The following is a 16,325-nucleotide window of genomic DNA, read 5'->3' as shown; positions in this document are numbered from 1 at the left end:
CATAATCCGACATGCTTATCAAGTATTGAATTAGCTACTTTTCGGGGGGAAAAAGCATTTTATTGCAAATTAAATGCATTTTCTTTAATAAATAGGTCACTTGCACATCTGACAGGCCTTTGAAAGTTGTTTTAACCGTAAGGGTGGCAGAGTGGTTAGTGCCCCGGCCCTTGAGCAGAGGTTGAGGGATCCATTCACAGGTCGACTCGTTGTTGACGAATAAAACTGGCGATTGTCCAGAGGGTGAACTCCAGGACGAGTTCTGCGAGTGTAACCCCCACATCGATAAAAGTTTGTGATTAAAAACGTTTAGTCCCGACTTGTCGACCGCCCTAGAGTTTATGCAGAACTCCCAGAATGCACAGCATCACCGCAGTGACCAGCAAGACCCCAGCGATGAGTCCGGTCCGAACCCAGGGGAAGTCCGACCAGTCCGTCGACTCCGGGTCTTCAGGGTCTGGAGAGAAAACGGTGGAAAGACACAACTGACATTAGGCTGATATTGAGAAAGCAAGTACCCCCTATACACCCGGGGGTACTCGGTGCATAAATGAAGGCCTAAAGGGGACCGCGAGACGAAAAGGTTGGGAACCACTGGTCTAGCTCACCTCCATCTGGAAAAGAAGTGGCTGTTTCCTCATTGGCTTCCATTGGCAAAGGTTCTAAACTCATACTCTCTGAAACATAAACTATTAAATCATTTGTACAACATCATCAACATCTGTAATGAAATGCTCCAGCTCACCCTCCAGGGGCTCAGTAACCAGGTCCAAAATGACCGGCATCGCTTCTGTGGTGGTCTCCTCGGTCCAAAAAGGCGTGATCCAGAACGGAGTACTGCCCGATTCCTCTGAGGAGCCCTCTGTCTGTGTGGAGTTTTCTAAGAGGATCAGGAAGTAGAGTTGAGGATATTTCGATAATAAACTCTGTAAAAATGAGTGTGCATACCTGATACATAAAATTCTTCCTTTAAAATGAGCTTGACAGTCCCGGGTATGCCAGGCTTAGGGTCGTCCGAGTCCCTAGAAATCATTTAAAATCATCACAGTTCGGAGCTGGGATCGAACCACCAACTTTCTGGTTAAAACAAGATGGCCATTCTCAATTCAGAGCTGTTTTTAAGAGCTGTTTTGGAGATGCCCCAACTGTGTCGCCATTGCAGTTCCGTTAAATAGTCAAAATCTGTTCAAATGTGTTAAAAGATGCACTTACTTGGTCCGGTACCAGCAGGTGAACTCCCCGAAGAAGATCTCAGTCACATTTGTCGTCACAAAAAGAGGAAACGTGTCGATGTTTCTTGGAAAATGGTAACCAACGTCCTCAGGAATATATACAAAGTCAGCTTTAGTTACGATCCCCTACAGGAAAATCAAAAGCTATTATTGTGTGTGTTTCTATACAAACAAATCATACTCTACGACGTACAAGTGGCTACAGTAACGATAATAATTTTAACTCACCAAACGGCCTGTCTTTTCCAACAGAACCTCTCCATCTTTCTCCCACCACACGTTGAGGTCGTCCGGAGACTGGTTTCTGGGCAGGTTCAGGATACAGGGCAGGGTCGCTGAGTCATGATCTAAGTCCACCTCCACCACGCTGTCCTCCTCCGGGGCTGCAAGACACCAAGTCAGAAATGTAAAACATAAGAGCGCTGGGGAAACTGACTACTAAGTCAGTGCTCCTTACGTTTGACCGTGAGCCACACGGTGGAGAGAGTTCTCCTTCCTCTGTAGATGCACTCGTACATGTTACTGTCACTCAGAAACATGACATCCATGGTGATGGACCAGTCTCCCGCAGCCGTCTGCTCCACCGACGCAAAACTCACATAATCCTACAATCAACAACAATCATTACTGTCACTTAAAGGGACTATTGGGAGTATAAAAATGTTAAAATGATGTATTCTACATGTTCCAGCCATGTCCTAATCTGTAGAATGAGCTCAGACCTGTTCACCACAACTGCCTCTAAAATCCTGCACTGTCACTCAACAAGGTGTTACTTCGGTTCCGTCATGCACGAGTTTAATATAGAACCTGCAGTTACACATATGGCCTGAGGTGGCAGTAGTGAGTATAAAATGGCCAACTTCCATCCAGCCCCTTTTAGTTGTAGTTTAGTTGTAACAATGTGAGAATCATCCCAAGAGAACAAGAACAATATGACGAGGATCACAACAGTGTTTACCATGGAAACCCAGTGGAAATGTCCAGCTCTGGCAGCCAGCTCATGTAAACTAGTAGGAGGCTTTGTTCATTTGATGTTTATATTGTTGCGCGTTTCTAATGTCCATGTTTGAACATGGACATTCATCCATTTCTTACGCTTTATCCGAGGCCGGGTCGTGGAGGCAGAAGTCTGAGCAGAGATGCCCAGACATTTCCTCCAGCGGTCCTGGGGGGATGACAAGGCAACACCAGGCCACAGAGACATTCAGAGTCCCTCCAGTTTCGTTTCAGTTTCATGCAGCTAAAATCTGGAACAGTCTTCATGAGGATGTGAGACAGGCCTCAACTCTGACAATGTTCAAATCCAGGCTGAAAACAGTTCTTTTTACCCATGCATATGACTGAAAGTATTTTATCTGCACTCTGGCCTTTTACTGTAATTGATTAATTTTATGTTGATGTTTTTTATGGATTCTATTTGTTTTCTTGTATTTATGCAACTGTGAAGCACTTTGAATTGCCTTGTGTATGAATTGTGCTCTACAAATAAACTTGCCTTGCCTTGCCTTGCCTCCAGTGCATCCTGGGTCTTCCCGGGAGCCTACTCCCAATGGGACATGCCTGGAACACTTCCCGATGGGGGCGACCAGGAGGCATCCGAAACAGATGCTCGAGCGAAGGAGCAGCGGCTCTACTCCGAGCTCCTCACTCTATCTTAATGTTACATTTCTGACCCTCCTTATACTTTACTTTCAGTAAGAATTTGGATAATCAGACAAATGCAAGATGGCTGCCAGTTTTATATAGATCTGTGGTTATTCACTGCAATCTTGTGAGGAGGCTTTGTTTTGTGGAAGTGCTACTTTTTTTCCTGCCGAGCCTTTAATTATCAATATATATAATATAAATTGTCATATTCTACACATTTAAAAAGTATATGAGAATCCTTCCTACAGCCTTCACATTATGGTTCATGTAGTTCCCTCTGCATTTGACTAAACCTTTCTGAGTTCGTCCTCAGCAGCAGGAAAAGGCTCCAGTTTTGTAATGCATCGACTCACCTTGAATATTTCCTCAACGTTAAGAATGCCTCCTCTTATAGACGCCACGTCGACGCCCATGGCCTCCCAGACAACGTCAACGTCTTCTTCATCCACAAAAGCTGAGCCGTTACAGGGCAGAGTGACCGAGTCCCCATAGGGTACAGTGAGATGGACAGACTGCGCCACATCTGGAGCTGGGACAGAGGCAGAAAAACGCATTAAAGAGCTGACTTTCGGTTTCTATTTACAGCGTGGTTTACAGCTTCATTACGGCCTGATGAACAAACTATGAGCACAGACTCAGAGCCGACACAGTTTCAGGTTTTAACAATGTGCTGACACTGTAGAAGAAGAAGCAGCTTAATTTAACAGCTTTGCTCATGGATTGTTGTGAAATTCTACTCCATAATATGTCCTCTTTAAAGCCATTTCTCCAGTTCAGTTTTACCCAAATCTAAAAGGTCACAGTCTATAGGCCAGTGTATCGCCTCATTTGAAAGCGAAGACCAACAAAACTGATGGATATGGATCTTTTTTTCTGGCGTTAATCTCGTTATGTTTTTCTCCATCACATTTCTGCTACTTCTTCATTGAGTTTTTGGCATTTTTTGTCGCTCTTTTGTTGATTTTTTGTTCCTCTTTTGTCGCTTTTTTGCCTCGTTTTTGTTGCTATCTTGACTTTTTTTTCCCAAGAATCTTTTTCAGATTTGCCCAAACTGGAGAATATGTGCCCGGTTCAGCCTGTTTACATGCATGTATGCTTGCAGGTCAGAAATTTAAGTCCCCAATGTTATTTTCATAGTACATTTCCATTTTCCATTCAGTCTTCTTTGGTGGCACTGGCTTAAAGCTGCCAAGGAACTGAATGAGAAAAATGCGGCTGCAATCTGCACCAAGAGCCTTTGGAATCCCCAACCTCCTGGTTATAGGGCGGCTGCTATAGCACCTAAGCCACTGCCACATCACAAAAATCACCTACCATGCATAAAAGTATGAGAAAAGCTGCACTAAACCAGAACTTTCTATCAGAAATAAACTTTAAATCATGCACGAACTTACCACTGCTGGCCCATTCACAACAGAACAGTAATAACATCCACATCAGAGGCATTTTCTGCAAAGAAATCAAAACATTAGCACGGAAAAAGCCTGTAAAAATATGACAGCTTGCTTTTAAAAGTGCCACCTCAGTGCTGAATCATGTAACAGGCAAGAACATGCATGTAACATATATCTAGATACGTGTGAAAGGTATAAATAGACTTCTGTGGAATTTGACAAGTGACACCTAAACAAAATACCTGTTTCCATGTTTATTTTTGACATTTTTTACAACTAACATTAAGAACATTTTTGGAGTTTAGGGAAGACAGGCATGCATTCATTTTATTGGCTGGCATTAATCAATACAATCTGATAAAAGTTGGTAAATGTAAGTGTATATGAATGAAAGGTGGGTTCAAACAATATGAAAAAGGCATAAAAATGGAAAAACTTACCACATTAGTTTGAAGTATAAGTCAATATGAGGCTAGTTTTCCCACTGGAGCTGTATTATCAGCTGCAGGTGCCCTGAGCGCTGCCTCTTCTTCTCCCATTACACTTTGGGCTTTTACTTTGAAAGGATCATATCAGCGCTTCCTGCCTCCTGGGAGCAATGGAGCTGTCTCTGTCTCCATTGAAACAAACATCCACATATATCAAATGGAATGCAAAGACGAGGAAAGCTACAAGAACTATAACCTCTTAACACCCAAATCTAAAAGAGTCAGAATAGCAACAATAAAGCGACCAAAAAGCGATGAAAAAGTGGCAAAAATGTGAGAAGTGACAAAAAAAATTGCCAAAAAAGTGATGAAAACCCAACAAAAAAGCGATGGACAAAATGTGTCAAAAAGTGATGACAAAGCGGCAACAACACAAGAAAAAATCTCAATTTAGAAGACTTTTGTAGGTCTTAGCTTTCAAATGAGGTGTTACTCTGGTCTATTGGCTGAGACCTTATGGATTTGGGTAAAGCTGCACAGGAGAAAAAGCACTTGGTTAAAAGTATATATTTTGGGGACAACATAAAGTAGTATAGTATTGTAAATACGATACGAGGCGGCTTTTACCTACGACCTATTGCTTGATAATTAAATATCATTTGCTATATAGTTTGGTTTATTATTTAATTTAATCAATAGTATGCGTGACGGGCAAATTGAAGGTTCTTAAATATATGTCAGAGCAGTACTGTATACCTACTAGAAAACTGAAGACTAGGCTACACCTAATGCTGCTCAGATGTAAACACTGAGCTTCCATGCAAATTGAAATCCCAATCCCCATCTCAAGAGACAACATGACTTTTGGAACTCTTCTTCAGAACAAGAACAATGAACTGTGTTATAATTTAGTTCTGTCTTGCAAAATTCTTTGTACATAAACAAAAAATACTTAAATCATCCCCAAACTTTAAACGGTTTCTTGTGGACTTTGACAGTTATTTAAAATCCTTCAAATATATAAGCACCAATGATAACGAATACATTTATGAATCTGTGTATGAACTCCTGAGTAAGCTGCCCAGAACTGTATAACCCCTTGGAAGTACATTAACCTCTAACTATACTGCACCTTGTTGTTTTATTATTTTTTCTTTTACTGCTTCAATAGTGCACTACTTGTTTTGTACATGGAATTGTAAATAATAATAAAAAAGAAAAGAAAAAAACTTCCACTTCCATGTCATTCCCGTGCAGCAGGGGGCGCGTGTCTTTGTCTAGTCTTCAGCTCCAAAGAAGAACCTCCACCGCGGGACTGTTGTTGTTCTGAAACTGTCAGAGATGTCTCCTCCTCTGTGGCTCCCCGTGGAGGTGTGGGCCCTCGTGTTCAGACATCTCTCCCTCACTGACAGACTGAGGCTCAGAGTCACGTGTCGATACTTCAGGGACCTGGTGGAAAACGGCTCTCTGTGGAGGGACTGGACTTTGGAGCTGACCATGTGGAGCTTTGATGATTATGATGAGGAGAGTCTCTGGAGCTCCGTGCGCCGCTGGAGAGTGACCTCCGCTCGGGTGACGTGTCCCCACAGCGCGGCGCGCGTCTCCAGCGAGTTCTCCTTACTCACCACTCTGACAGTAAACATGTGCGTCAAGAAGATTCTGGACTTAGTGAGTTTCTCCGACCTGGAGTGTCTGGATGTAAAGTCTGGCAGCTATTTATGTTTGAAAGACTTATCGCCCTTTTCCCCCCAGTGTCTGACCCACCTCAGATTGTGCCAGCCTGACTTTAACACACCCCATGTCTCTGCTGAGATCCCCCCTGATTTCCCATTCACGAAGCTCAAGTCCTTGGCCGTCCATTGTTTCTATGACTCACATCCAGTGAATGCGCTTCACTTCTTCCTCTCCTCTCTCCCTCAGCTGCAGCATCTCTCCATAAAGATGTCCACAGAAACTTCCTTTGAGGGCAACATCTCAGACCTCGCTCCACTGCACGGCTGCTCCCTCTCCAGTCTGGAGCTTGTGAAGTGTGAAACCTGTAAGTTTGCAAATGGCTTCATGAAGATGCTGAGATCACTACCATTTCTGAAGAGCCTGGCCATTTACTGCCACTATACTCGTGGTCTTCATGATGATTCATCTCAGAAGCTGTCCGCCTGGCTGAGGGACCTGCCCGCTCTCACCTCTCTGTTGCTGAAGTGTTCCCATATCTGTGGGGTTGTAAGGTCGATCCCCTGTTCGGTGACTCGCCTCGTCCTTATACCTCTGGAGATCATCCCATGGCCTGAGATCATGTCCACGTTGTCCCAGCAGCTTCCAAACCTCCGTCACCTGCACCTGCAGACGTACGAAGACCTGGGCTCCGACGCGGCGCTCATCCCACGATTCTTCCCCAGACTGAAGACTCTGCGCCTGTTCCACGAGCAGGTCCCAGAGGACGCCCTCCTGAGCCTGGCCTCTCTGAAGGAGCTGGAGGTCCTGGAGACACTGGACATGCCGTCTCTGCCCAATGTGCTCGTCTCCAAACTCAGAGAACTGACCAACAACAGAGTCCGGATCTACAACAAGTATGAAATGATGATCCCGCCCTGTTCCTGCCTGCAACATATTTCAACACAATGCTGGGCTTAAGCATTCACCTTATTCCAGAAGTTGAAGATCTGGAGTTGTGGACCTGTGAGGGCTCGTATGGCATAAAAACAGTCTCGTGGGCAAAAGCATAGAAGTTTAAACCCGCCCAGACAAGTGTAATTAGTTACATTTTTGATAAATAGTAATGAGAACAACATGGCCTATTATAACATAACAAGCAGCAACCTCCCTCTCTCTTGGTACTGCTGCGTTCTTTGCTGGCACCATGAGCCCCCCCACACCTGCAGCACAGTGGAGGCGTCACAAGAGGCACTACAGGGACAAAAACGGGGACAAACGAGGAGGTATCCGGGCAAGACTCTCAGCTAATGCAGCTAATGCCTTCTATTGATCAGGCTAATGGATGTTTACTGGAGAATTAAACAGATTAACTGCTAGTGGAGCAGGCTGCGCAGGAGGAAGAGGAAGGAGGTGGAGCTGACCAGTGCAGGACACGACGCTCGGAAACCGGGACAAACCCAGGAGTCGCTGCACTGATTCAGAGGAGACCGAAAGCAGCCAGCCAGGTTTCCTCCAGGTGCTACGGTTTACCCTGCCTCCTAAAACATGCTGCTCAGGTTGGCCCACAGCGGCGGTGCGGCTCAGGGCAACACCTGAAAACAGTTTTGTTGTAGAATGACAAAAAATGCACTTTAATAACATAAAAAATATAATTGTGTTAGCTATGTTTGAGCAAAAAATGTCTCTGTCATATGCACTTTAAAAACGGCTTTAAAATGAGGTTAATGTCTATGTTTGGTTTTGTACATATTTTTCCAAAGGATAAACGTTTTGGCTTTACAAAAACATTACGTCTCTGTCTTTTAACCCCATTGTACCTTTGACTTCATTAAAAAAAATACAGTAAACCCACTAGAAAATGCTGGAAATTGTTGGAGTTTAATATGAATGTATTTTTTTCTGAGGCATGAAAAGGTCTTCAATAAAACACTTTGCCTCAATATATTGAACTTCGCTTTACTACAAAGTTTTTTTTTTTTTATATACACCCTAAAATCCACAATGGAAACGCACACCCTGCACATACTTCTCTGTCAGGGCCAAAGAGTAACCGGATCCAGGGAGACACGTGTCCAAAATGTCACTTTTAACATTCAGGGAATTCACAGAAGTCAAGAGGACGTGTGGCTGAGGCTGCTACCAACAAGAGTGATGACAAGCGAGAGCGAAGCGAGTAATCTACAGCTTTTTAATGGATTATGGGGCAAAAAGGCCACAGAACAAGGCAATAAAGCTGGTAAAGAGGATACAGTTTGTGGAAGAAAATCTAAAACTACTTCCAAGGACACTTAAAATTGATTAAAATGACAGAAATGAGTCGAAGATATCATTTGTATTCTTAAAGCTTGTAATATGAGGAAAAAATGGCAAAAAACAAGTCTAAATTCATCTTATAAAAGCAAAAGTAAGCGCTAAATCTTTAAAGTTTGTAGATTTTCAAGTGGATACCATTAGTGCAATGAGTTAAAATCTGTTAAAATCTCTCAACAATCAAACCAAAAGGGATTCTCTGCCTTTGGAGGTTGTGGAATTTAAAGATTAGAGTTAAAAGAGTCAGTTTTTCCACGTGTAGCTGTAGTTGTTCATGTTGATGTGGCTCAGAGCGGTTTTGCCCAGAGTGGAGGGAGTCTGGAGCTTGTGCACTGAAGCCAAGGGAAGGCCACAGGAGGACAGGTCCACGGAAGAGGAGGTTGACTGTGACAGAGAATCGAGAGGTTTTTTAATGATCTGTTATCGAGGGTTTGTTGTGTCTGTTCTGTGTTACCTGGGCGTTGCTCTGGTGGATGTTCATGACAGCGGTCGGGGCGTGGGTGTACAGAGTGGCGGAGAAGTTCCCTTTCTGTGCCGGACGCAGCAGAGACGTGATGCTGTGGAGGGCGGAGGGCAGGATGGGACCTGAGAACAAGAAAAAGTATATCAAGTAAGCTAATTCTATCAGAACTGGATACATCTTCTTAGAAACTTGAATAAAGGTGAGACTAAAGAGACTAGACTTAAGTATTTTTCTCCCTCTACATGTTTCAACAATGTCCTAAGGTGTAGAATGAGCCCAGACATATTCAAAAAGGTGTTAATTCGGGTCCAAAGTGCCAATGCATGAGCTTAATATAGAAGGTGCAGTTACAAGTATGACCTGAGGTGGCAGTAGTGAGTATAAAATGGCTAACTTGCATCTAGCCCCTTTAAGAGCTAATTACTTCTTGTCCAATCTTATCTCTGATGTTAATCTCACCTGAACCAAGCACATTTTCTCCAGTTCAGCTCTACCCAAATCTAAAACCTTCTCAACTGGAGAGCGACAGTGTAATGCCTCACTTGAAAGCTAAGCCCTAAAGGGGCATTTTTGTCCCGTTTTTGTTGCGTTTTCATCTACGTTTTCGCCACTATTTTGATTCAAGAAGCTTTTAGATTTGGGTAAGGCCAAACTGGAGTAAATGAGCTCGGTTTGGGGGTTAAGAGGTTAACTTTCGATGCAAATTTAGACATTTTTGACAAGAGCAATATCCATCTTCTTCCATCTGCCTTGTATAGGTCAGTGTATTTCCTTGCCAGCTTTCTCCACGTATCCAATCATGGGATAAAATTGTGAACACTTATGGCTGATGTTAAAGAATAAAATGAAATGGCTATTTATCATATTGGGTCACGCTGTACAGTCGTGCCATCTCTGTCTTGTAGTCATAACTTTGGGTCTCAGGCAGTGCATGTTTTGGCTTGAATATCAGTATGACGCACAACAGTGGCTTTATGTGGAAGCAAAGCCAGACTTGAATGGACAATGTAGTGTATCTTTATTTCCGTCATTCATTACCTGTGATTTCCAAACTGCTTACGTTCTGGTAGCCCGTTCCCACTTGGCTTTTTACGTTCACGCTCCTCGCCTGAAATCAGAGAAATTACTTTACAACCCTGAACATCCTGACATGTTTTAACATCTCTATAATAAGAGCTGGGGAGGTTGTATCACAATCTAATTAAGTAGCAGCTCCGTACCTTGAGGGACTGCACGGCGGCCCCCCTGAAGGCCACGGGGGCGAGCAGCGTCGGGGGCAGGCCGGCCTGGGAGCCCGCCGAGGCCACCAGGCTCTTGCAGTTGATGAGGAAGTTGATGAGTGTGAACGTGTCCGGACCCTCCACCAGGACCACGGACTCCGGTTTGTGATCCAGCGACACGGCCTGGCCCTCTTTACGTCTGCGGCGAACAAAGAGAGTCAGAGAAGCACAAAAACGGTCATGGTTTTAATCAAGACAAAGGGATTCAAATGGATAAGATGTCAGTAGAAACTATAGCAGGTTTTTTAAGAGGTTAATGCCCTAAACTTTTAAAGCCACAAAAGGAATGGAAAAGTGAGGTTACATTTGAATGGCGATGTCCGGTTTCTTGATCTTGTCCTGGACTCCCATCTCCTTCAGCCACGACATATCCTCATCGTCGTTGTCTTTCGGTTCCTTCTCCTCCGCGCGATCTTCATCCTCGTCATCTCCACAACAACTACGAATAAAACAGAAAACTTAAAGACTTGCTTAATAAATCCCTAAAGTGCAGTCTGAAGATACTTACTCCTGCTCTTTTTCGTTGCCACAGTCCAGTTCATCGTCAAAGTCCCTGCTCTTCCTCTGCTCCTCCACCAGGGGGAGACTAAACTCTATGCCTGAAATAGACAGAGAAACACATTATTAAAATACAAAATAAGATAGTAAAAACACATACAGTTTCAAAGGAGCATAGTTGATTCCCAAGAAGTTCAATATGTCAGTAGTAAGTAAATTTTCCTAGAGACTGACCATCTGCCTTCATAGCCTCCCGCAGTCCTCTGGTCGTGGGGGAAATCAGAGCCGTGATGCTGCTGGATCCACTGAGGCCGACAGCTTTGAACAACACTGTGAACTGGAAAATGTAGAAATATAAAAATGGTGACAATTAAAAGAGTTACCGGATACGAAGAATCAAAAAGCAGTGGCAAATTGAAACGCTGTCCTTGTGTGGCACATACTTGGTAAGAGCAGACATAGAAATACGGGCACAGCTTGGCCTTCAGTGAACTGTAGAGGGACGACAGGCTCACCGACCTTAACAACGAAGAAAAATATTAGGAAGCTAGGACTAAATGGATCCAAGTAGTGTGTAACATCTTTTTAAAATGTCTTTCCCGTAACTTTTGCTACTGTGCTTGGACAAAAAGCAAACAGAGTGGATTTACCGTAACAACAATGGAAATGAGGATGCAAAAGTCTTTTATCTAGTGATTGACTTGCACGATTTGTATGCGATTAGGACATTTGCAGCTACTTAACTCCAGGAAATGTAGGAGCTGAGAGAAGCAAAGTAGCAAAATGCAAATAACTGATAAGCACTTCTACGTCTCCTCACCACTCGCTCATGAGGCTCTGCTGCAGCGCAGTGTCCGAGGACCAGGGGGCGCTCTTCCCAGTGAAGCTCCTCTCCGCGTTGATTCGGGGGAAGAGCGAGAGCCAGGGCAGTGTGGGGTGCTGCCAGTAAACCAGGCTCTGCTGGAAGGAGCAGCGCAGCTCAGGGCACGTCTTCGGGTCCTACAGAGAAACAGGACAAACACGTTACAGCAACATTAATCTGGTTGTTTTGAGAATAAATATATAAATGTATAAATATGGCTGACCTGTACACTGTGAGGCACGGTGCTGAAGTGCGCTCTGCAGTGCTGGACCAGACCCAAGGCCTCCTCCTGAGCTTTGGGTTTCTCTGCCCAGCTCAGAGACAGCGGAGAGGTGAACAGCAGCCTTGTCTTCAGGCTCCAGTCCGAAGGGTACTCGGTGCAGACAGGGGGCGCTATGGAGGCGGGGGAGATGGCAGGGGGGCTCTGGGAGGAGAGATTGGGATTGTGTTGTCATAAACACATTGAAATTTCAGTTTGTGTTAAACCAATGGAGATTTTAAAATGTAAAATACTCAATGTTGTGCCATAGCTCCTCTGCTTATTCTTTTTCTTTAATTTAACGTTCAATAACATCAGTACTAATACCAGTAAGTAAACATGCTGACCTTCAGGAGAGGGCTTTTCAGATCTTCCTCTTTTTCATCGAACAGAGAGTCGTCTTCAGAAAAGTCCAGGCACTTCTAGAAACACGAACAGAAAAGAAAAAGCACAGTTTTGATAGAAGTCACACACACTTGGACAAGATGTGACAATGGGTTTTCAAGAAGATCAAACTTTAGTAGGAGTCTGTGATTTCAATGAAAGACAATACAATTTAAGCTTTAGACATGCATTTAGCTTATGTGCTTTACTAGATTCGACACATTTACTCCACATTTGAGGTTAATCTTAGACCTGGCTTGGTCCCGATTTGACCTTTATGTAGGTTTGTTGGTACTTGCAATACTTTGTGTGAAAAGAACCACTGTCGTAGACTATTCTACTTTTTAACCTCTTAACCCCTGCATAAACCAAGTACATTTTCTCCAGTTCAGCTTTACCCAAATCCATTCAAGGCTACAGCCAGTTAGGGCTGCAACTAACGATTATTTTGGTAATCGATTAATCGACCGATTATTTTTACGATTAATCGATTAATCGCTTTGCTGTGAAAGGTGCATGGAAATTGTATTTTTTTCAAATTTTTTATCACATAAAGCTAAAGTGGCGCCGCTTGAGGACACGTGGATGGAGTAAACTTAAAGTAAACGTTTGTAGGAAGCTCTTTGTGCTAATTCTGCTTTGATTGGACGAGACAAAGACAGATATTTATGAAATTTATGATGTACAAAACACTGCAGACCCTAACTTTAAAAAACAAAGTAGTTTTTCATCCAAAATACATAATTGTCATGTCTTTTTTACTCAATTTGACTCTGTGTTTACTAGAAAACGATTAATCGATTACTGGAATAGTTGACAACTTTTTTAGTAATCGATTAGTTGTCGATTAATCGATTAGTTGTTTCAGCCCTACAGCCAGTGTAACGCCTCACTTGAAAGTTAAGGCCTATAAAACTAATCTAAATGGAGCTTTTTGTTTCTCTTTTTTTGTCTACTTTTTGGTGATATTTTTCAAGAAGCTTTTAGATTTGGGTAAAGCCAAACTGTAGAAAATGTTCTCGGTTCAGGTGGGGGTTAAGAGGTTAAATAAGCAGTTGTCTACAATGTTGGTGGATGCAACCCATGTTAGATGTTGCAATAATGAAGACTCCAATACAAGCCATGGCACAAGTTTATTCATACTGTCTGGAAAAATACCTTCTGATATGCCACTTACTAATTTTACTTTATTTTAAAAGCTATTAACATTGTTTTTTACCTTACTGGAAGCCTGTCTCTCCTGGTTTTCTGCCTGCGTGAGTTTGGCCGTAAACGGTCGCTCTTCGCTCCGCTTTGTTGACAACTGCCCGCTGTCCTTTTTGTCCTTCGCCTCGACATGTCCCTCTTCCTCGTTATAAATGATCAGCTTCTTGCTCGGGCTGAAGGTATTCTCGATGTTTGCAAAGGGATTCCTCCGCTTCACTCCGCCTCCGGAGCGGTTCTGGCAGTTGAACAGCGGCCCCGGGGAGAACGGTCGAACGCTGGCCGGAGACGAGGCGCCTTGTCCGGGACTCGCAGCGGCCGGACTCCCGCTAAAAGATCCGGTCTCGCTTCGGGCTCTTTTCCGTCTCATTCGCATAATATCGGCGGGGCGTTTAAAGCTAGGCGAGTAACCAGCTTGTTCAGACATGTTTTTGACTAAAATAATATATCTAAAAACAGTTAAACTAAAGGAAAAAGATTAAAAGACGCGAGTTAAAATCCGCCGCGGTTTTGTTTTCAATGCACTTCCGCATAAATCGAATTTGCCGCGTCGCGTAATGACGTCGTTTTCACGCGCAGATACGTGTGTGGTGGTTAGCCACTAGCTCGGACTGAAAGCTATAAACAGTTTGCGAAGATGTCAGAAGACCAAGCGCTGTTGAATGAGCGTCTGGCCGCGGCAGATAAAGTGAAAGCGGAGAACGAAGAGCAACTGTGTGGCTCCAAAGAGGAGATCCAGAAGAACCAGCTGCTGCAGGACAAGGCTCTGAGCCCAAAGATCGGACTGGTCAGAGGAGGAAATGTCCCGTCACTGAGTACTGGACCCGAAGTAAAGCAGGAAAACACCGAGATTCCTCAAATTAAAGAGGAACCAGATGAACACAGCATCAAACAAGAGGAAGAGCAGTTTGCAGTGTAGGACTTTTAAACATATATCACATATATAAACATATATCTCATAACTGGAATTGAGATTGAGTTTGTAATTTATTTAAAATTGCTTTTCAGATCTTTCCCCGAGTCGAGTGCTGCATGTGTGAAGATAGAAAAGTCCTCACCACCACAAATGCCCCTTGCCCACTGTGCTGGTTCTGTTGCCGGTTCTGGGCCAGCCCATGTTCCAGAACCAGTGTTGCTGTTTTCCTCTCAAAAAAATGAATGGTTTTGTGTCCAAGAGCGATGTCAACCTGGTAAGGAAACTGTGACCGACCCACAACCGGCACCAATTTGGAGGAAGAGGGGGAAAACTGAGCCCAGCGAGGAAACACAGGGACAGGACATCAGCCCTGAGCCACATTTACAGTCAGGCACTGATGAACTGACTGAACCGTCGTCTGACACTGACAATGATGACGACTGGAAACCTCCAATCAACACATCAGCTCAAAGCTCAGTTCTGCCTCCACCAGAGGTGAGCGTCGCTGTGAGCGGTGAAGATGCGTCGGAAACTGATGAAGATGAGCTGAAGAAACAAAAGTTCTCTGTTTGTAAAAAGCGAATTCGGAGGAAACTAAAACCAAAAAGAGACAGAGGTCAAACAGGAAAGAAACCATGTAAATGTTCAGTTTGTGAGAAAATATTTATTCAAAAGTGCGATCTAGATGCACATATGCGAGTCCACACAGGAGAGAAACCTTACAGCTGCTCAATTTGTAAGAAAACATATTCCCAAAAGGGCAATCGAGATAAACACATGAAAATACACTCGAGTGAGGGACCTTACAGCTGCCCAGTTTGCAGTGAAACCTTTGTCCAAATGAGTAATCGAGATGCACATCTGAAACTAGTGCATGCAGGGGAGAAACTTTACAACTGTTCAACTTGTCACAAATCATTTAGCCTCAAGGGTCATCTCGATGAACATATGAGGACACACACAGGAGAGAAGCCTTACAGCTGCACAGTTTGTAAGAAGACATTTAGCCACAGTGGTTCACTGTATTACCATATGAAAATACATACAGGTGAAAAACCATTTAGCTGTTCAATCTGTAAGAAAGCTTTTGCCATAAGCTCTTACCTCACAAAACATACAAGAAGTCACACAGGAGACAAGCCTTACAGCTGTTCAATATGTAACAAAATATATGCTCACAGTTCTCTACTGCGAGTACACATGAGAATTCACACAGGAGAGAAACCATACAACTGTTCTGTCTGTGAGAAAAGCTTTCGCAGTGGGAATACACTTACCGTACACATGAGAACACACACCGGAGAGAAACCGTACAGCTGTTCTCACTGTGAGAAAACCTTTGCCCGTCCGTGCACTCTGACATCACATATGAGAACGCACACGGAGGAGAAGCCTTACCTCTGTCCAACCTGTGGAATGGGGTTCGTAAACAACTCTGGCTACAGAAGACACGAGAAAACACACATGGACGTAAAACCCTACAGCTGTTTACACTGTCCAAAAACATTTTCCCGAAGGTGTCACTATGAAAAGCACATGAGAGTCCACAGAAAAGAAACAAACTGTGAACGAATTGTAAATGTTTGATGATTTCATGGGGATTGAATTTTTTTTTTTTTAAGTTTGGTGTAAACAACTGTTCATATCGAAAAATACAGATTTTGTAATGACTATATATTCCCGTATTTTATGAAAGTAATATACTATAGTCCTGAGGAACGGAAAAAAGTTATACATTTTTGTAACTGCAATTGCAACAATTTGTGACCAGAAAACGTCCACAGTTTTGACTT

The 16,325-nt window shown here is 43.5% G+C and overlaps 3 protein-coding genes across 4 annotated transcripts in view; 2 read left to right on the top strand and 1 right to left on the bottom strand.

Annotated features, from left to right (window-relative positions):
• The window catches only part of tgds (TDP-glucose 4,6-dehydratase), a 305,863-nt gene that overhangs the window by 43,149 nt on the left and 246,389 nt on the right, over positions 1 to 16,325 (top strand). The window lies entirely within an intron of this gene.
• donson (DNA replication fork stabilization factor DONSON) lies at positions 8,742 to 14,122 on the bottom strand. The gene is made up of 12 exons (XM_079582095.1): positions 13,633 to 14,122; positions 12,377 to 12,451; positions 11,994 to 12,194; positions 11,729 to 11,907; positions 11,352 to 11,427; positions 11,143 to 11,245; positions 10,919 to 11,009; positions 10,715 to 10,849; positions 10,351 to 10,549; positions 10,169 to 10,238; positions 9,122 to 9,252; positions 8,742 to 9,051 (listed from the first exon to the last, which is right to left on the bottom strand). The coding sequence occupies exons 1-12, from the start codon at positions 14,041 to 14,043 to the stop codon at positions 8,911 to 8,913; spliced, it is 1,812 nt and encodes a 603-aa protein (XP_079438221.1). The 5' UTR covers positions 14,044 to 14,122; the 3' UTR covers positions 8,742 to 8,910.
• LOC306981971 (uncharacterized protein) lies at positions 14,224 to 16,119 on the top strand (the record flags this gene model as incomplete). Its single annotated transcript, XM_079581712.1, has 2 exons — positions 14,224 to 14,531; positions 14,625 to 16,119. Exons 1-2 carry the CDS (start codon positions 14,254 to 14,256, stop codon positions 16,117 to 16,119), a joined length of 1,773 nt encoding a protein of 590 aa, XP_079437838.1. The 5' UTR covers positions 14,224 to 14,253.

The sequence above is a fragment of the Gobius niger genome, assembly GCF_951799975.1.
Source record: "Gobius niger genome assembly, chromosome: 23".
Classification (NCBI taxonomy): Eukaryota; Metazoa; Chordata; class Actinopteri; order Gobiiformes; family Gobiidae; genus Gobius; species Gobius niger.
The sequence above is the reverse complement of the archived record's forward strand: the minus strand, read 5'-3'. Positions and strand labels throughout refer to the sequence as shown.

What these genes read in the sequence shown, in the direction of transcription:
- donson (XM_079582095.1), bottom strand. Translation starts at nt 14,043, where the DNA reads ATGTCTGAACAAGCTGGTTACTCGCCTAGCTTTAAACGCCCCGCCGAT. An exon ending in CCGTGCCTCACAGTGTACAG is followed by an intron (nt 11,908 to 11,993) that starts GTCAGCCATATT and finishes GTTTCTCTGTAG; the next exon opens with GACCCGAAGACGTGCCCTGA. An exon ending in CAGAGCCTCATGAGCGAGTG is followed by an intron (nt 11,428 to 11,728) that starts GTGAGGAGACGT and finishes TTCGTTGTTAAG; the next exon opens with GTCGGTGAGCCTGTCGTCCC.